General features: G+C 40.9%; 1 protein-coding gene across 2 annotated transcripts in view; it reads right to left on the minus strand.

The window, feature by feature from the left end:
* TMEM26 (transmembrane protein 26) overlaps positions 1-15,809 on the minus strand; it is a 32,905-nt gene extending 17,096 nt beyond the window's left edge. For both annotated transcript variants that reach the window (XM_042459181.1, XM_042459180.1), the window contains exon 1: positions 15,430-15,809. In XM_042459181.1, the coding sequence (XP_042315115.1) occupies positions 15,430-15,620 (191 nt within the window). In that variant the 5' untranslated portion in view covers positions 15,621-15,809. The remainder of the gene's footprint in view (positions 1-15,429) is intronic.
* Positions 15,810-21,681: the final 5,872 nt, after the last annotated feature.

A 21,681-nucleotide genomic window follows, 5' to 3' on the forward strand; every position in this document is an offset into this window, starting at 1 on the left:
CAGTACACAAAGCACTAAACTACATTAAGCTGCATTGGAAAATGAATAAACAAGAACGTAAAGATTGTATTCCACTTCCGTTTTGATAATTCCATATACATTTTCCATTTGTTTCAATCAAGGCTATTCTGATGATCACAATGCTGTTCTCTGATATCAGAGCTTCCAACTGTCTTGATTTAGCAGGAACATAGCCAATTAATAATCTGTCATCCCATTTGTCAGCTGCTTTTAAAATGTCTCAGTTTCTCTTTCTCTTTCCCCTCTTTTCCCCTTTGTCATCTTATTTCACCTGCTGCAAAATGAGTTCAAAGAGCTCTGCATCCAATTAATTCAACAGTGGGGAGAGGAGGGTGCAGAATCTTACCTTCCCAGTAGGCTGAGCCAAAAGTAAACCACTGCAACATCTCCAAGCTTGTATGTTCTCCCCTGTTAGTAACCTTTGCCATATTGACACCCTCTAATGTTATTTGGCTACAGATGTCCTGCTTTTCTCTGTGAAATGTTGGGTGGTACGTGATGCGTACAGAGAGCCATAGTGATGTAGAGGTTTGAGCTTTGCACTATGCCTTTGGAAACCAGGGTTCAAATTCTCACTCAGCCATGCAAACTGACATATTCTCTCAGCTTCAGAGGAAGGCAAAAGCAAATCCCCTCTGAACAAATCTTGCCAAGAAAACCCCATGATAGGCTCAGTTTAGGATTGCCATAAGTTAGAAATGATTTGAAAGCACACAACAACAACATGTGACATGTACATGGGGATTTTGTCTCTACGTTTTTGTAGCAGTGGCTTGTGAGGGATCTTCAGGAGCAAAACTCTTTAAAAACCAGTATCTGTGCCACAGCAGCAGTAACACAGCTTTTTTCTCGGTGTACTGGTTGCCATTTTCTTCACCCCTGCCCAAATATTTGTGAGACAGCATAACATTTTGGAAGAGGGCAAAACCATATCAGTTGTTGCCATATAAAACACATTTTGCACAATTATAGCACTTCAGTACCACTTTTCTGCCATGCCTAAACTTTTTGTCAACCAGGGATTTATAGTCCTATAAGGAAGTCATAATTTTCTGCCAGAAGGTTCCAGGGCAGCGTTTCTCAGTTTTTGGCACTCCAGATATTTTGGACTTCAGCTCCCAGAATCCCTGACCACTGGCCACGTTGGCTGGGATTTCCTAGAGTTGAAGTCCAAAGCACTTGGAGGGCCAATATGTCAAAACCAAAGTTCTGGGGCTTCTTCTCAAGTAAAAATCCCAATATTCTGTAGGAGACACACTGCTGGCCACTTCCCTGACTCAGGCTTCTTGGAACCTGTCAGACCTTCAAGAGGTGTTGGCCTATGTAGTACCCAGCCAAGCTAAGGAAAGACCGAAACTGCTTCCTGGAGGGCAGCTTACTGAGTACAATTTTCCATAGCAAATTTCCATTTTCTTAGGCACAAGGCCGACTGGTGACACCCAAAAACTGTGTGAAGGTTGAATAATCCTCATATCTAACATGTCCTGCACCACCTTCTCTGTAGCCTGCTTCCCTGAGAGAGACACTCAGCATGGCTTGTTTGTATCTGCATGTCAGAGAAGATTACAGGCGCAGCTACATGTTGAGGGTCTGTCGTAAAGACTGAAATAGGTGAAAACAGGGCAGTAAACTTGGATGTCAGTAGGGGAAACTGTTTGTGCTATGTGGGTTTAACCTTGGAGGGAGTGTAACATCTTTCAGGCTACCACTCTCTGTTTGATCATAAAAAGCACCTAAAGGCCACTTATCATCGTCAGCTCCCAGCACTGATAGAGATGTCTGGGTGTATCATAGAAGGGCTTTAGTGAATTCACATTACACACTTTCAGCTTAGTACTAGATTTTGAACACTAGGGGTAATTCACAGTCCCTGTGTGCTGCTCAAACACTGCACCTGGCCACTCCCAGGCACTTTCTATCTTGCTAAAACAGATTGCTTTCAGGACTTTCAGATGATCCTGTGGCACACTGGTCATACCAGGCTTTGTGGTCTTGCTTGGCCTGTTGGAGGGAAAAGAAATGTTCCCATTTCTGAGAACAGAAACAGAAACAGAAATGCCACCCGTGCCTCCCTGAGCATATTCTGCAGTTGATAACAAAATCAACCACATGAGTCTCTGACAAAAGCCACACACACAGTCTTTGCATCAGCTGCAATTCCCCTTTCACATCACAGCCATCAACCAACTCAAAGGATGAGTAACCCAGGCTTGAGTGTGGAGGGACCAATAGGCTAACAAAAGCTGCTGTAGGACCAAGTCCCAATCATTTGAGTGTTTGTTCATTAACTTATGTTTCATAGTTCCCAAGGTTGCAGCAAAGCACCAGCCCATTAGTACGATAGTGCACTCCATTTGTTTCTAGTAGAAGTTGCATTACTTTGAACCTGAAATGTGTTCCTACATCCATCAGTATTTCTAAATGCTATTGCATCCTTACAATAATATCTATCAGAGCTTGGGTGTGGCTTTTGCTGAGATTCCACACAGAGGGGTGACTTCTGGACAACAAGTGCAAAAGCAAAAGTTTGATTCACCTTTAAGGGGAGGTGGTAATTATCATGTTTTACAGAAGAGGAAATAGAGGATCAAAGAGGAAATCCCAGCTTAGTCCAAAATACCTAAGGTGGTTTCAGTGCAGTACAAGGCTTAGTTTGGGAACAGAAACTGCCTTGGTCTCCCTGTGGGCTTGATTACTTGTGCCAAAAGAGAGGCAGGAATAGTGCCAGCTTATTTTATTCTTCTGGATTTCTCAGGAGCTTTGGATGCACCTCTTGGATAGGTTGTCTGGATTTAAATGTTGCATCCCTGTACTGCAAGAGAGATTACTGTTCTTCCTCCTGGCAGTGGTGGCCTCAGATTTCCCAACTCCCTGTTATAATCTCATGCTTTTCAACAAATATGTGAAAACAATGGGTCAGCTGCACACAACGTTCTGCTTCACTTTTTCATTTAATGCATGTGAGGCACTTGGTGATCCAAACCAGTGCTTGGGCAGGATAATGGTCTAGAAGGCCAATGAATGGAAACTCAGTCCAGACAACACAGATATACTATTTGTGGGTTGCCTGTCTGCCTGATTATGGAGCTATTCACTTTGTTTTGAAGCTCCACTCTTCCCTAAAACATCAGGCTCATAGTTTGGGAGTTTTCTTGGACTGATCATTGTTGTTGGATATACAAGCAGCTTTGTGCTTCAAAGATTGTTTTATCGGGTCAGGCTTAAATACCAGTTATGGCTCTAGATGGAGAAAGAGGGCCTTTGGGCAGTTAGTCATACTCTGTGGTAAATTCACATTTAGATTATTACAACACAATACATGAGAAGCTGCTTTTGAAATCAGTGAGATTTACATTAGTCACAGCTAATCTAAATATGACTAAGTCTGGACCTAGTATTGTATTCTAAGATTGGCTTCTATCATAGATGGGCAAGCTCCATGGGTCTGGGGGCTAATTTTGCCCCTTGAAGATGGACCTTACCCTTTCCTCAGATGCAGTATTTTTTTCCAGACAAATAGCCTGAAGTGACCAGAAGTTCACTTGTGGTTTTGGGGGTGGGGGGTGGGGATAAAAACACAGGATATTTTACAGACATACCCACACGAATGTAAGGCCTCCCAAGAGAAGACTGAGCCTGTAAAAATAATCTTTGAGGGTCCATTCAGAGCTTAGCCAGTGCGAATCCCACCACTGATTTATATTTATTTGGACTTATTTCAACAAAGGATTATTATTATTATTATTATTATTATTATTATTATTTCATTTACTTATAAAGCGTTGTAAAGTTTGCACAGCACTTTACATGACAGAGATCAAGATAGAATAAAATAGTAAAAAAACCTGCCGGCGTACAATCTAAAATATCAACATTATTGTACGCCCTAATACCATACGGCATACAATCTAAAATATCAACATTACAAACCAAAAGCATCTCTAAAATGGTACAACAAAAGTAAATTGACCATATAGGCATCATAATGGATTAAAGCAACCAGTGATATGGAATGCTTCCCTAAACAAAATTGTCTTCACCTTGGTCTTAAAACTGGACAAGGAAGTGTTAGTCCTTAATTAGGTATGGAAGAGATTCCAAGCATTGGGAGCAGCATGAGAGAAGGGACGAATTCAAGCAGGAGAGGAGGAGAACCTTGGCTGAGTCAGAAGATTGGGATCATAAAATCTTAATATTTGAGGAGGGTGATAGGGAGAAATGAGCACTGACAAATAGGAGGGAGCTAGTGGATGAAGAGCTTTAAAAGTTAACAGAAGGAGTTTGTGTGGATTCTGAAAGGAATGGGGAATCAAAGTGGATCACAACAGTAAAATGACACAGCATACAATTAAAATTAAATTTAAAAAACAGATAGGAATAATGGGGTGATATGATCAAAATGATGAGCAAAGAAAATGATCCTGGCCACGGAGCATTGTACAGAAACTAAAGGGTCAAGGTGGGAAAGAGGAAGACCCACTAGAAGTGAGTTACAATAGTCCATGCGTGAAACCACCAGCACATGCACTTAAGTCTTGGCCATCAAAACAAAGAAAAAGTTTAATTCTGGCAAGATTGTAAAGAAAAAATCTACATGACTTGGCAGTGGTGTGATCTGTGGAAGAAATGATAGAGAGGAATCAAACAGAACACCCAAACTCATTAATGGGTTGAACAGAAATGCCATCTACTGTAATTGAAAAAGGATAATGGAGAGATGGCTTGGGTGGGAAAACAAGTATCTCTCTTTTGGCCTTGTTGAGTTTTAAATGCCAGTGAGTCATCCACACAGAAACAGCAGCAAGACATGATGACAACTGCTGCTCAACATCTGGGGAGTACTCAGGAGTTGAAAAATACAGCTGGATGTCATTGGTGTAAAGATTATATTGATAGTCATACTAGCTATTAAGATTTCCTAAGGACAAAGTATATAGGGAAAACAATAGGGGACCCAAGACAGAACCCTGGGGGACTCCAACAGATATAGAGATAAGGTTGAAAACTAGATTTCTAGTAACCACCACAAAGGATCTGTCTGAAAGATTTAAAGCAGTTTAAAACTGAATCCATGAAACCCAGATCTTGTAGTAAGTCCCCTCGGAGACCACAGTCAATGATATTAAATGCAGCAGAAAGATCCAGGAGAACTAGAACAGAATAGTAACCTTTGGACTTAGCCATTAGAAAATCATCGGTCATCTTAGTGAGATCAGTCTCGGTTGAATGCAGTAGGCAGAAGCCAGACTGAAAGGGATCCAGAAGAGAATTAGCAGTAAGGAATTCAAGAAAACAAGAGTAAATGGTGCACTCAAAAACCTTAGATAGAAAAGGAAGAAGTGATATGGGATGATAGCTCGAGAGAGAAGATGGATCAAGAGTAGTCTTTTTCAAGATAGGAGATAGTAAAGCATGCTTAAATACAGATGGGAAGAAGCCAGTAGAAAGAGAAAGGTTAATAATATAAAGGAGAGAATGTAAGATACAGGGAGCAACAGAAATCAAAAGACGAGAAGAAAGTGGGTCAAGAGAACAAGTCATCAGCTTAGAAGAGGTCACAAGCTTTGATAATTCACCCAGAGAAACAGGAGAAAAAGTAGAGAAAGTTACAGTTATGGGTGATTGAGTTGCTGGCATAAAAGACGAACAAAGAGAGTAAAATTAAGATGGATTGTTTCAATCTTGGAAGTAAAATAATGTGCAAGACCATAGTTTTTTGTGGTTTTTTTGGGCTATGTGGCCATGTTCTAGAAGAGTTTCTTCCTGACATTTCGCCAGCATCTGTTGCTGGCATCTTCAAAGAATGCTTGCCTGGAAAAAAATGTGTGTGTGTGTATACACACACACATGGTGTGAGCCTGGGAATGCAGGAGTGATTTGCATGTGTATTGTTCTGTTGCTGATGGCAGGCCTCAGGCTGGGAGGCTAATGCAAAAGAGGATTAGTGTCTGCTAATCGGTGATCATTATCTGCTGGGAAAGTCCCTGACTTTGAGTGGTTTCCCATTTGCTGAGTCCTCATTTTGCTATTCTTCAAAATCGTTGGGTGAGACTGAATGAGGAGCTGGTGGAACAGGAGGTTTTAGCAAAGAATTAAAAGTGGAGAAAAGACACTGTAGCTGCCATTAGTTAGCGCTGATCATGGATTTATGATAATTCTGTTTTTTCAGGGAAATGGTGCATGAGAAGCATAAAACAAATTTATAATGAATAAAGTTGGCCCATTCCCTGGCCTTTCCCCACAAACATTCAGTAGCTTGAGAGCATGAATGGAAAAACCAAACAATGGGAGCAAGCTAGGGCTGTGGCTTATTAAGAGAGTTCACACCCACTGTTAAAGGGGAGAAACTATCTACAGTTGCAGATAAAGTAGAGTTGATTAGAGAAACTGCTGGATCCACACAGTCTCTAAGATCTAGGGAGGAGTCCAGAGCCTGGCCAAAACTCTCAGGATTAATAGAGTGAAGATTGAGAAAATGGCGTTGGAGTGTTTGTCAAGGAGGTGGATTATAGACAATAATAAAAGAAATAAGATGGTGACCAGACAGCTGATACTCAACAGCCACATAGTCAGAGGTTACACACTTTTGATAAGAACAATATCAAGACAATGACCAGATGCATGGGTAGGTGAGTTTGAATAGGAAGCAAGAAACTCTCCAAAAGGTGTTAGGCTACAGCATCCAACATCCAGCATTCCTCACCATGGTCTACACTGGCTAGTGCTACTGGGAAGTGCTACCTAGAGATATTTCAAGGACTCCATGTTTCCCACCCCTCACGGCACCTCAACCCATTCTCTGTGTCATGAGCTCTCCATCCATTCCCCACATTTATTACCTTCCACCCCTTCTAGTTAAAACTTCCAAACTTGGGACTGATACACATTGCAAAAATAAAACAGTTTGACACCACTTCAACTGTCATGTCTCAATGCTATGGAATTATGGGATCTGTAGTTTCACAACACAGTTAGTCTTCTGTGTCCAAGAGCTCTGGTGCCACAACAAACTACAAATCCACCTACACTTGCCCGGCTCCCCATTCTTCCTTGTCCTGTGTCTAGCTGGAGGGGTTGGTTTTTTTTTTTTTTTTTTTTTTTTTTAGCAATGCCAGGATTTGAAGAATGGTGAAGGAGGAATGGAGAAACATAGACTTTTGGTGCTGACTTGCAGCAGTGTGTCTGTGGAGTAAACAATGCAATAAAGCTTAAGCTAGGAAAGAATGAGGTTCTACTCTAGCTGATCCTATTGTAGCTGTGTGTGCCTGCCTACAACAAACATGGTAAAGAGCAGAAGTCTCCAGACTCCCTTAGTGAGCATGTGTGAAGAGCAAAACAGAAAGAAAAGGGGACAGCAGATTAGCCTGCTTTACCAGCCACCCCAACAAATTAAAAAAGTATAGACCTGTAAGTGTGGCCAGTGAAATGGCAATCACAAGAAAAGTGGAGACTGGTGAAAGAAAGAAACAGTCCAGGATAGATTTTAGAAGAAGTTTGCAAATAGTTTGTAGGTTTGAATGCTTTTGTTTTATTTACTTAAGGCTTACCTTACTTGGTTGTTTTACTTCACATGTGAATACACTCGTCCTTCCACACTTGTGGCTTTGTCTTTTGCTGATTTGATTAATATACTCTCTCCCCCTAGGAATCTCTAGGTCCTCCAGAGAAAGTCTTCTGGAAGTTGACCATAGAGTTGCACAGGAGGACCTAAAGATTCCTAGAGAAAACACTTCTCTAGGCATTTGTAGGTCCTGCAACATGATTCTATGCTCAAATTCTGGCAGATGTTGATCACAAGAGTTCTCCTGGAGGATCTAGAATTTCCTAAGGAGGCGTTCGCTCAGGTTAAACAATTATTGTTTATTTATTTGTGTTTTTTTTCCACTTTTACAGGGGTCCTGTGCCCCTAACCCTAGCGTATGTGGAGGGAGAAGTGTACTGTTGGTTCTAAAAAATGTTTGGTGGCTAGCCCATCTTTGTGGTGCAGGAAACTATCTCTATTCTTCCCATGTTATTTCTGCCTCTGCTATCAATTTTCTGTTAAAGAAGTAACGGCCCAAGAATACATCTAATTTGTCAACCGAGGTATACCTGCATATGTATAACTTCTCTCACACACAGGGTTAGAATGGTAACATTCAGATGCCAACTGCACAAGTCCTTTATGCAATCCCTCTCCTGTGTTTGCTGTCATGACAGAGTCCAGGTATGTTAAGGTGGAGAATGCTAGATGAAAAGATGGAGTATAAAGTAGGTGAGGGAAACTTTTTTTATCTTATCTGTCTGAAAGATTGAAAGCACAGTGCTGATTTCCAGACTGGATCCTTAGAGTGGGACCTGGTAAGAAAGTTTGGAGTTTCATGTGTTAAAGTAACCAAACACTTTCAGGCTGCATCTACACTGTGGAATTAAGGCAGTTTGACAGCACTTGAACTGCCATAGCTCAGTGCTATGAAATTCTGGGAGGGGGAATAAATGCTGAGCACTTTTTATCTCTATGTACATCTGGATTTTCCCTTCTAGCCTTTCAGTGAGGGAGCAATCAAACACGCCTCTATTGGGTTGCTGGAATATAACGCAGGTGTACAGACTGAGAAACTCTCATAGCAGAGAATACATATTTTGCAAGCTCAGCTAGAGACATTGTGCTGGATGACTATCTTCCCACTAGGATTTCAGCATTTGCACAGTTCTTCCAGCTGGCCTGTTCCTGAGGGTGATCTAACGAAGCTGTCTTTAGCCAACTGACTTTGGCTTTTGCTGCCTCTTCAAGAAGAGGCGTCTTGAGAAAACATTCTTGGCCAACCCCACTACATTCCTTCCTCCCAGTGACTACCATTAAAAGCTAATACATCACCATCTTTCCAAGCTTTTGAGCAAGGAAACAATAGGAAAGAAAGGCATGTATCTTTATTCGTGACTAACAAAAAGGGCTGCCATTTTCATGCATGGGGATAAATCAAGAAGACCCATATATTGCAGGAACACAGAAATTAGAGTTAAAGAAAGCTACCTTTTTACACTGTAACTCTCAGAATCTTTCCAATGAGCATGGGCAGCTGGCTGGCTGGGGTGGATTTTAGAAGATATAGACCAAAAAAGTAACATTCCCAAGCACTCTGAGGCCCCATTCTCACTAGCCCATTTGCACTGGATAGAATTGGGTAGATTCAGTTGCCCCCATACCGAATCACCCAGTTACAAGCGCCCACTACCCTTTACCTCGATCGGGGCAATTTGCCCCTCTGAAGTTGACATTTGCAGTACCACTTTAAAATGGAGCCTCCGTTGTTGTCAATCAAATTCACTTCCGTTTTCATCAAAGGTGACATATCCTACAGTCATTGGCCAACGGAATGGGTGCTTTCCCCCCTCCTTAAAAAAAAAACTGGCGGCAGTGTGCGCATATTCTGTCAACTTGTCAAATTTAAAAACCTCCAGGTGTGTGTGTGTGTGTGTGTGTGTTGTGTGTATTACCCTAAAATGACCCCATCCTGGGGTTTTCTTGGCAAGATTGGTTCCGAGGAGATTTGCCATTGCCTTTGCCCTGAGGCTGAGAGAGTGTGACTCCCCCAAAGTCATAGGTTTCCACAGCCTTCCCTCTGAATGCCAGCCTTTAGCTTCCCCTTTGCTTCCAGCCCAGCATTTCCTCCTCTTTGGAACTTCTTCCCTTCCCTTCCAGCCCAAAGCATTCACATAATCTATCACAACAACAACAACAATAATAACAATAATAACAAATGTCACTTGCAGGAGAGGCCACCTGAATGCCATCTCTGCATCTACTTTCCCTCTGATTGCCACCCCAGAATGCCACCTCTCCTTACATACACACAAGTAGCACAAGCATTCACACATTCATTCATTCACACATTCATTCTCTGAAGATGCCAGCCAGATGGCTGCATTTACAGGCATTTAACCACTGCACCACCAGGGCTCTGGTTTGGGTATGTAAAACCCTAGTTCTGATGTGTTTCAACCAGTGCCAATGGGAACTTCCAATTTTTAATCCAGGTTACAATTCGGTACAAAAGGTAGTCTGAATGCCCCCTCAGAGACATATTTCTCCCTTCACTTCTGCTCATACGGGGTCCCTCTCAGTGTCATCTAAGTTACCAGGATCAGTGATAGTAGATAGTGGAGTTTACCACACAAAGGAGATTGGGAGAATATCCTGTAAAAAATGCATAACTATGCAAAACAATTTCACATAACATCACACAAAACCTAGCCTTAAAGTAGTCACAAAGAAGCATTAACGCACATCTTTTTACTTTTGAGATTTCAGCAACAATGCATTTCTGATATAATTTTATATGTGCAATTGCATGTGATAATCATCTGTGCAATTACTTGCCATTTTTGCTTTATTTGTGGGATGCTTTAAATGCGCTTTAATCTCTCTTTAATGCCAAAATTAGCCTCAGTGTGATAAACTCCTGAGCAAGGATTTTCAGACACATCGCAATTAGAGAGGACTTATCCCAAGAAGAAACAGAAATGTTCAAGCAACAAACCATTCACAGGGAAATCTCATGAATGGTTTGTTGGTGGAGCATTCCTATTTCTTCCCAAGATAAGTCCTCTCTAATCGCGACGTCATCTGAAAATCTTCACTGTGATCTCATGACTTTACCAGGAAAATGCCTTTTTAATATCAGCTTTTCCAGGCTTTTCCCCAGTGTGATAAAGTCCTTAGATTAGTTAAGATTTATAAAGGTGAACTCAGAAGTATAGTTGGAGGTTCTCAGCCGTTTACTTTGCTTACTCAGGTTTCTTGAACAGGATGGGTTGCATCATCTTTCTCCTCATTTTATGACAGAGAACTTGTATTTGGATATTAAGCGCAAACTTCCTGGTCTATCCCCACCCTGAGTGCCATTTCTTGATCACACCACAGCAGGGATACATGAGTGCATCAGTCCAGGAGCCACAAATGAACAGGTATGTGCATGAACTTACATTCACCCAAACACTGGAGGCTCAAGATTTTAGAAACATCTAAAATTACTCTACACCAGCAATCTTGCTCAACACCACTGGGGTCAGGAACCTCTACCCCATGAAACTATAAGCTTCAGAGGGTGGACTTAGGGCTCGAACAGATAGGCCAAAATAAAGCTGCTTTGGGTCACTTTGGAGGTATGCTGTTTAAATGCTGCATAAGTCCTAAGAGTCCGAAAGCCGCACCAAAGCTACGCTCCAGTCCTTAGGACTGGAGTGCAGCTTTGGTGCAGCTTCTGACCTCTTAAGATATGAGTGTCATTTAAACAGCATACCTTTCATTTTTGGGGACTGAAGATGTACATTTCACTATGACTTCAGAAAGTACAAGTGATTGTGTCACACGTGCTAGGTATTCTTTCCTTTCGAACATGAAGGAACAAAACTTTGGAAAGTGAGATTTCTGCTCCCAGTCATTACTCCCAGCTCAGCACTCCTTTGGGGTAGGGATGATGGTACTTTAGCTTTTCAACTATAGCTAGGAACCCCAGTCAGGACCATTGCTTATGAACTGCCATTAGCAATACAGACATAGTTATCCCCACTGCTTTAATTGGGAGGGCTGATTGAATAGCAGGAGGCCATGATAACTATGAATGTGGTAGTGGTTGTTGTTGTTGTTATTATTATTATTATTATTATTATTATTATTATTATTATTATTATTTCTTACCCACCATTCCCCAAGGCTCGAGGTGGGGTACAACATAGTTTAAAACACATCAAACCATTTAAACATCTAAGCGAAAACATATTAAAATTATCCTATATATAACAATATTGGTGATCTAATGTAAATATATGTCTATATGTTTAATGTTGGCTTTATTTTTAAGTCTACTGGAATCATAGGGTTTTTTTCTGCCTCTCTTTTCCCCCCCTTTAGGTTAGTTTTTTTAATGTTATTATATGTGGTTATATGGTATCTTACTTTCTTTATATGTTGTTATACTTTATTCTAAATAAAATTTATTAAAAAAAATAAAAATAAAATTATCATATATAAAACTATGAACATACCAGTTTCAAATTCATAATCTGTGGGCTGCATGAAAGTCCACCGATTAAAACCTGAGAGCTACTGCACTAGAGTGTGACACTAATAGGTGACAAAAAATGAAATCTAGGAAATGATGTGTGCCTATCTATTTGTCTCATTTTCTCTGTGTGTATACGCATGAATGCAACTGAAATGATGTTTATCCTTTGGTAAACAAGTTTCTTTAAGATTTGGTAGATTTGGCTGCAATCCAGGGAATGTTATGCCAAATCAAAATTGCTTCTCTGCTTTTCTGCAGCAGACTAACAAAGCTTAATCCCTTAAAAGAGAATCGAATGTAAGTTTGAGCACTGCTCAAATCACTTGGAAACATAAATGCCACTGGTGTCAAAAAAGAAAGAAAGAAAGATATTGTTTTAAAACAGTAATCCAGTGTTTTTCAGTGCTTTTGCTCAAGTGAAGCCTTCCAGAAAGTTCTGGACTGAAAGTCACACCAGTCCTAGTCGGCATAGGCAATGCTGAGTGATATAACCCAATGATATAAAGAGGCCTGCATTTTGCCCACCCATGACTAGTTAGGCTATATTTTCCTCTTCACCAAGAAGTTCCATAGTACATCTGTCCAGTGAAGAAGATTCTCAAAAATGGTTTAATGTGCATTCAAGCAAGCAGTCCACCATCCATTTTCCTCTACCCCATGGAGCTAATAGCTTCAGAAGGTAGTTTTAGATTGAGAAAAGAACAAAACCTGAAAAGATTACCCAACTCCTCCACAATCCTTTCCTCCTAGCCCAGCTCCAAAGATTTCCACAATCCATTATGAATATTTAAATTCTTCACAGGGCCATATCCAGTGGATTGAAAGTGGCCAAAAAAACCCAGCTTGTTGTATTGGACAACTTATGATGCATGTGATAGGTCTGGGCCTACTTTCCAGATGTGCACCCAAGAACTATTTTCATTTTTGAGGAGTCATATAAAATTCACTATATGAATTTGGTGTCAGAAATACATGTGCTAGGTGTTCTTTCTCTCCAAGTATGAAGAAACAAAACTTTATGGGCAGTGAGATTCCAGCTTGGTTAGATCAGTAGTCATGATATTTTTGTCCAATTTTACCCTTAATCTTAATCTGATTTCTTTTTTTATGTGTATGTCTCCTGCTTCTCTTTCTCCCTACCTCCATTTTGTTTTTGTCTCTTTCTGGTCTTGTTCAACTAGCCCAACTAGCAACTGCAAACATTACACGCATGTAGCATAAACTTTGTGTTTGTGAATTAGTCATCACATACATTAAAGAAAACCTATTGTCTTTTCGTATCAGAATGCAATGGACTTTTTTTGTGTGAATTAGCCATCACTCACAATAAAAGAATACATATAGTCTTTTCATATCAAAATACACTGTATTTTGCACAAAATATCCCTTTGCCAAAAATAAGTCTTTGCAGAAAACATACCTTTACATGAAATGTAAAGTTTTGTGCAAAATGTGTGTTTTATGCAAATATTGTTTTGTCTTTGTGAAATTTTTGCAAGAAAGTCTCAAAACAGAAAATAATAATAATAAATGTGTAAAAAAATCCTTGCATTCTTTTAAAAATGTTTCATTCTTACATATGTAAATAAAATATAAACAAGCTGCTGTGATAGGTTTAGACATGCAAATATTCTGGCTGATTCATTGTACTGATGAATCACATTGGACACAGACGGAAGTCAAGTCACATGCGGGCTTTCTCTTGCTTAGGAGAACTGAACTTTTAGCAAACTTTCTTCCTCTGATGGAAGACCTTCTGCTAATTCCATAGTTCTCTGGGATAAAAATAAGAACATACTAGCCATCAACCCATTGTCATGTCATTGTTTCTTCAACTTTTTAATAGCGAATAACACCTCCCTTTAGAACTTAGCTGCCTTGAATCCATTCTTGGCAGAAAGATGGAATACTAATTCAATAAAGAAATAATACTGTTCTGGCAGTTATAACCATTTCTGTTGACCAAATAGCATTGGCATTCATGTATCATGAGGGTGGGGGTGTCATAATCTGTGTATTATTTGAATGAAGAAACAGACAGAGGATGTTCAGTGCCATTGCACTAGATCATATATAGTGTGGCAATTAAAAATATGCAGTAAGCACTAGAATTTAGTATGACTCATTCATTCATTCATTCATTCACTCACTCAATTGCACTCATTCATTGGTGTTTTCTAAAGGATGCCAACTCTCTTGTGTCAATTGTACATCACTCAAAACACTAAAGATGCATAGAGCTGTGGAGAGGCCATTTATATATTCTGCTGACAACACATTTTTTCCTATGAGTTCTCATGGCTCTTTGTTGCACTCAGGCAGTGTCATAAATGAGTCCCAGGGAAACAATAGCCATTAGCTATTCTGGCACCAATCTCATTTTATACCAAACCCCACCAATCTACTATGTAGCCAAAATTTTACATATCAAATTCACAATCTGACTAGTTGTTGCTCAGGCAAGCACAAGCTCCCTAAGTGGCCTTGGCTTCCAGGGAAGTTACTTATTTGAATTAATGCACTGAGCTCTAGCATTCGCCTATCTTTGAGATGGCATTTCTCTTGTGCCCGGTCTTTTTGGTCATTTTAATCTACAAACTTTCATGCAGGCCATGGTGGCAAAGTCATAATGGGAACCCCAGCTGTGCAGTCCTACCATCACCAAGTCTTTCTGGCAAGGGCTACCAAACAGATTCCTGCCTGAGCACAAAAGTCCGACAATCGTTCCCACTGTTCTTCCAGTTCTAAGTTCTAAACTTTTCCCACTTTTTCAAAGGAAAGAAATAATCTGGACCTGGACAGGCTGAAGCACAGTGAATGCAGCAGGAGAGAGGGAGAGATCTGAAAATGCAGCGCTTTTTGTGTTTTTTTGGGGCTATGTGGCCATGTTCTAGAAGAGTTTATTCTTGATGTTTCGCCTGCATCTGTGGCTGCCATCTTCAGAGAATGCATTGTTTGAAGATGCCAACCACAGATGCAGGCAAAACATCAAGAATAAACTCTTCTAGAACATGGCCACATAGCCCCAAAAACCCCACAAAAAACTATGGATGCTGGTCATGAAAATCTTTGACTTCACTTTGTAGAGTTTCTTTTCTATATTGCAACTTCCAGCATTCCCCTCCAGCATGTCTATGTGCTGGTGAAGGATTCTGTGAACAGTAGTAGCAAAACAATACATATAACCCTCTCTTACCAAGTATCTAAGTTCTGCACAAAACACAAAGGGAAAAGAGTAGTTGAAGACTGCAAGCAGGAATGAGACTTCAACTCTGAGGTGTTGTTAGGGAACAGCTATAAAGAGCCAGAGAGAGTGGAGAGGGGGAAGAGAGAAGAGAGAGAAGGGGGGCTATATGCTCACCATTTGTAGCCTCTGCCTTGCTTAAACTTGAGAGTGAGTGCTGTTTCCAAGCAAAGGAGGAGGTTAAGCAATGCCAGGAGCCAGTATTTGGGTTCCTTCTTCACTACAGTCACTCTCCAGACTGCAAGCAGGGAATGCAAGACAAAGAGCAACCGAGTCACCAGGGCATTGAACAGCACCCGCAGTTCCATCCTGCCCTGGCCTCCCTCCCCTCTTCCTCCTCCCCTTCTCCAGCCTCTCTCTGTCTGTACAGAGGACCAGTGTGACTCCAAGCTATGAGAAGCTAAGAGGAAGAGCCACTGGATGCTCTAGCCCGGCAGACCTTTCCTCCTGTTCCATCTCCCCAAAGGGGCCCATGATAACAGAAAAAAGAAACTGCCTTTTCCCCTCCCCTAAACTTCCTGAAAACTCTGGTGGAGAAGAGAGAAAAATAAAAATGAAAAGCCAGGGCAGTGAGTTCACAAAAACTGTGACTGGCTAACGTCAGAGGGACACCGTCACAACTTTTTTAAAAAACTTGCTCTTTTCCTGATGCCTTCCTATCAGTGCTGCATGTGGCCATTTATAGTTGAGAGAGGGGAGTATTTTAAGGGGGGGGGCAAAATGCCTGCTGGATTGTTTCTGAATTCCCACTTTAACAGTAGGATGGGGCAAAGTTTGTATCTTATTTCAATAGACTTACAGTAATTCAAGAACACCATAGCCTCACAGAACCTAATGGATAGTTCTTATGAAAACTTAATGTATGGTTCTTAATAACATCTCTTTGGAGAGTTCCTTATTCATTGTCCACATTAAACTCTCTTATCTATGCACTCATGCATCCCTTTCTTCTTTCTCCTCTTTAATATAACGCCTGTCCTAGATTGCTGGCCTTGGATACAAAGGCATGGATTTGAATCTCCATTTTGCCAAGGGACCCTGATGAATGGTCAGAGTGAGGTTATTACAGGTTTCATGCAAACAGTAAACCTTCAGTAGGTGTGCAAGGACTTGTCAAGCTTACTTGTAGATTCAAGATTTCAGTTGTTTTAATCAATGGCAAAGCTCTTTGTTATACTTGTTGCAACCTTCTCCGAAAGATCTCCAGATGGAATTTTATATTTGCACAAAGCCTGTGAGACAGCTCAGGTTGAGAGACAAAGGATTGCCCAAAGCTGCATAGTCACCTTCACAGTTGAGTAGGGCTCAGACACTGGGTTGCACACAGCCATGAAGCCCACCGTTCTAGCCACTACATCACTTTGGCTTGGTTTCACATGTGGAATACAGGGTCATCCCTATATAATGTAGTATCAGTTCATGACTTGTGTGCATAAATCTGTGAATGCTCAAATGGATGTGTGTGATGTACAATCTGTAGGAGAAATCAGATCAAAGATCCGTCATAACTAAGAGGGGGGAAACAGCACAGCTGCAGGAAATGAGGAGTGGATACTCATCTTGCTGAAACTGGGATCACTGACCTACATGGTACACCTGGGACAGTTAGAATAACTTCCTTCCTCTTTCTCTACCATGGCCCTGATGTAAAATAAGCTTTATAGTATTGTAGTCCAAAAGGTAACTACCAATATTCTATCATTAGCTCCAATCCAAGATTGGCAATTTGATAATTACCCAAATGTAATGAGAGAAGGGAGCCAGTTTGCTGTCGTTGTGTAATAGCAGGTACAAATCAGCAGAATGATTGAACTGTCTAGATCAGTGATTCTCAAAATCCGGTCCTATAGGTATTTTGGACTCCGAGAAGCTCCAGCCATAATATTCAGGGATTCTAATACATGGAGTCTAATACATCCAGAGGGCTAAAGAATGAGAACTACTGGTCTAGATCACAGGCCAGTCCACAAACTCTCTGCTCAGAACAGTGAGGCATCAAATAAGCTAGATAATAGTGTCTTCCAAGGACAGATAATTGTGAGTCTTCTCACAACTTGAAAAAGTTGCTTCTTTGGACTACGGTTCATAGAATCCCCCCCTCACTATGGCCACTGGGAGCTGCAATTCCAAACCAATAAAGTAGGTAAATCTCTGCTTCTCTGTGAGGCACAAGTTGAGCCCTCTTCCTGCTCTAAATGTACATCTTTCATGTGAAATGTTTTTATGTCCCTGCCATTTTAATTTAGAAGATTGGGAAATGCTATCTTAAGTGCCCACTATGGAGTTTGGATTGGGGAATCTACAACCAAGATTTCCCAACGATTAAAATTCAGGATCAAGAAAGTTGTTTGAACTCCTACAGTTTCTCTTCCATTTGTAGCTGAGTTAATAACATATGTTCCTGGAGGATTACAGTCAATGATTAAGAAAATTAGGTTTTGTTTGAATTTAATTTAGTTATATAAAACTGCTACAATAATTTACAGCTTTGATATTTAATATTTAATAACCTGGTTCTTCAAAGAATTCTCCCAGTAATTGTGTCATTACATATTGAAATATTATCCCCATAAGTCATTTATATTTGCTAGCTGAGAAGAATGTTCATCAACTTGATTGGTTCAACACAAACTATCTGGTGAAGGCAACACAACGTTATGGGTTGGGGGGCCATTCCCTTTCCTGATACTCAATATGTCATAAGTCACTTGAGAGGAACTGCGCAGCAAAACATTTATTGCAGTAAGATGCTGCTGCTCTACGGTTTTCCTTTAATTTCTTTTAATTATGGCCCTATTTTCTGTGAGTAACAGAAAGTCTTGTTCTTTTCTTTCCATTAGGTTATTTTCTTCCTCTTTATCCTCAGCAAATGCAATCAGAACAAATCTAGCAACTATTGTTGTTGATGTGTGCCTTCTGACTTATGACAGGGTTTTCTTTTCTGACTTATGGCTGGATTTTATGGGGACAGTGTGGGTTTCCATGCTAAGCAGGGAGTCGAACCTTGACCTCCAGAGTCATAGTCCAATGCTTAAACCACTACTCCATACTGCTCTCCTAGCAACTATACTTGCTTTCTTTGTCTTTGCTCTAGGGTGATGGGACTGGTTGACACTTACAATAGCATTCCAGGCATTTGTATGCCTCCACCCAGTATGTACTAATTTCTTTGTCCCCCCCCCCCCCCCCGCTTAGATTTACTGTAATGGTGTGAATTCCTCCAGCTGCAACTATGCGAGCATCCATATTGTAGAAATAATGCACTTTGACACCACTTTAACTGCCTTGATTCCCTCCTACATAATCCTGGAATTTGTAGTTTTGTGAGGCACCAGTATTCTTTGGCAGAGAAGGCTAAAGACCTTTTAAAACCACAAATCCTAGGATTCTGTAGGATGGTGCTACAGAGCCTAAAGTGGTATCAAACTACATTATTTCTAAAGCTTAGATGCATCTTATAGCCCAGAGTTTTAAAAGGTTGCTTTAGGAGTGACAACCCCCAGTTTGCCTAAAGAGATTTCCCTAGGTGGACTCTGACAGTTGTTGTCCCAAAAGGTAAAATTTCCAACCTCTGGTACAAATCCCATACATGGAGACTCTAATTCTCCCACATAGCAGTTACACATCATTGCTGTTCTGCTTTGACTTTTTCTTTCCTGCCCACAATCCAGAGTTGCTTAACAGCAGTGAAGGTGGTGCTGGAAGTGTGGTCCAGCCCCTTGCCCAAATAAGTTCCATTTCATTTCATGATGCAGCTACCAAAGGGATTTTGTTTGCATAGTGAATTGGCTTGTTGTATCTCCAACTCATTATCCTGGTGAATGAAAAGGAGCTGCAAAAAGTGGCTCCTTTTTGCACCCTCAAAAGGGTGCTATAGCCATGGTGGTGCAGCTACATGGCGCTCCTTCAGAGCTACATCTTATGGACGCAGCGCTGGAGGAGTGCCATGATGTTGCACACTGTGTAGAGTGGCAGACAGCATTGTGGCACCCTGAGGGTGGAGTCGGGGCATGCGTCATCTGGATGCGACGCCCGGACTCCACTCCCAAGCCAGCCTTTCAGGCTGGCCTGAAAAGGGCCTAAGTTGTGGAAAATACTTCAGGACCCACAAAAATTTCAAAAGCATCAAGCATTGAGTTTTCCGACTTTGAAAAGCAGCTTGCTAAGCACTCCTGGGAGGTGCATCCAGGCTGTATTTGGCTGGTGGACTGAGTGGCGAATTACATGCGATAGAACCCAGCTGCCTCCCGAATTAGAATTCAACTCAGGAGAGGTAAGCCAGGGTTTTTTTAGCAGTGCAATAAATGCCTAAGAATCATATGTTTGTGAAGATGTTATTAGATTGCAAGTCCCAGCAGCCATAGCCAACATACTAGTTTATCACACAGGGTGAAATGGGGGGGGGGGAGTCGGGGGTTTAAACAGTGATTATCTCATGAAAATTGTGTGGTCGTGATTAAGATTTTCACACACATCACGATTAAAGCATCATTATCCTGGGAATAACCAGGGAATAACCAACAACAAATCATTCCCGGGATTTCCCTGGGAATGATTTGTTGCTGGTTATTCCCTGGTTATTCCTGGGATAATGATGCTTTAATCGCGATGTGGGTGAAAATCTTAATCGCGATCACACAATTTTCATGGGATAATCACTGTTTAAACCCCTGATTTCTTCCCAATTTTCCTATGTGATGAAGTTGCTAGTCAGTGGTGAGGACTGCTAAGAGTTTCATTCCAACTACATCTGAAGGGCCACATGTCTCCTCCTTCTGTTAGGAGTGACTGGTAGAGCCAATAAAGGCCCAAATTCCTTTTCCTCAATTTGGCCATTTCTTTTTCTTTTTACTTGTATATCTTCTGAATCACTTTTCTGCTTGGCTGTTATTATGCATCTGGATAGCATTCCATGCTATTCAAATTACAGAAATTGCTTCCATTTGACATACCTTCCAACATTTCACAGATGAAAACTAGGACACATGTGGGCAAGCAACAAGAGAGTATGGTCAGGATTGCAAAAATCACTTTTGCACTTTGGACTCAGTTTGTAGCAACTGAAATAAGCGGGGGAGATGTGGGATGAGGAGGGAGAAACTGGGACATTTTTAAAGCAATTCAAAAAGTGGGATGACAAAGGATTAATTGGGACGGTCCCTGCCAAATTGGGGCTGTTGAAGGGTATCCATTTGAGGATTTCCTTATGTCTCTGAAGCAGCCATTAGTTAATCATAAGTAGTAAGTAGTTGATTCCAACATATTTCTTCATTTGATTCCATACAGCCAAATGAAGTGGTGGATAGATGTTTCTAAAATACATATAAATACATCCTTCATCCTCAGAAGGATGTGCTACTATGGCGCCAGAGGAAGAAACTACAGGATACCAGCACCATAGCACAGACAGAAACCTCTTAGTTTTTGAAACCAGGAAAGAACAAATCATATCACTTCTCTATTGCGAATTGCCCGGTTCTGCTGTGCTTGTGTCATAGGGAACTTTATTTATTACTAAGGACAGCCATCCAGTGGTGTAGTTGAACATATTTAAGAGTGGGCAGTCATTATGTCAGTCTTCACAGCTACAATGCTAAAAAAAGGAAAATGCAGGCAGATATATTCGTACATATCAAAAAAACAGTGCTGCACCAGAGCTGATTCTCTTGTAAAGCTTGTTAGTACAGTGGGCCCTTGGTATCCACTGGGGTTTGGTTTCAAGATTCCCCATGGATACTAAAATCCGTGGATCCTCAAGTCCCTTTAAATACAATGGCATAGTGAAATGGTGTCCCTTATGTAAAATGGCTATATCGTGGTTTGCTTGGGGGAATTTTATATATTTTAAAAATATTTTCAAGACATGGATGGTTAAATTTGTGGATAAGGAATCTGTGGATGTGGGAGCCAACTAAGACTGTTATATTTTCAGAAGACATGGCTCAATAGAAAAGACAATGCTTAGCAAAGTAGAAGACAGTAGTAAAAGAGGAAGACCACATTCCAGATGCATAGACTCAGTCGATTTATGGTGACCCTATGAATGAGAGTCCTCCAAATTATCCTGGCCTCCACAGCCCTGCTCAGATCTTGTAGACTGAGAGCCATGGCTTCCTTGATTGAGTACATCCATCTTAAACGTTGTTTTCTTTTTTTCCTACTGCCCTACACCTTGTCAAGCATTATTGTCTTTTCTAGTGGGTCATGCCTTCTCATGATATAGGCAAAGTACGACAGCTTCAGTTTAGTCAACTTGGCTTCCAGGCAGAAGTCGAGCCTGATTTGCTCTAGGACCCAGTTATTTGTCTTTTTAGCAGTCCACCATATCCATAGAACTCTTCACCACCACCACACCTCAAAGGTTTAGTC

Source organism: Sceloporus undulatus, chromosome 3 (genome assembly GCF_019175285.1).
Source record: "Sceloporus undulatus isolate JIND9_A2432 ecotype Alabama chromosome 3, SceUnd_v1.1, whole genome shotgun sequence".
NCBI lineage: Eukaryota > Metazoa > Chordata > Lepidosauria > Squamata > Phrynosomatidae > Sceloporus > Sceloporus undulatus.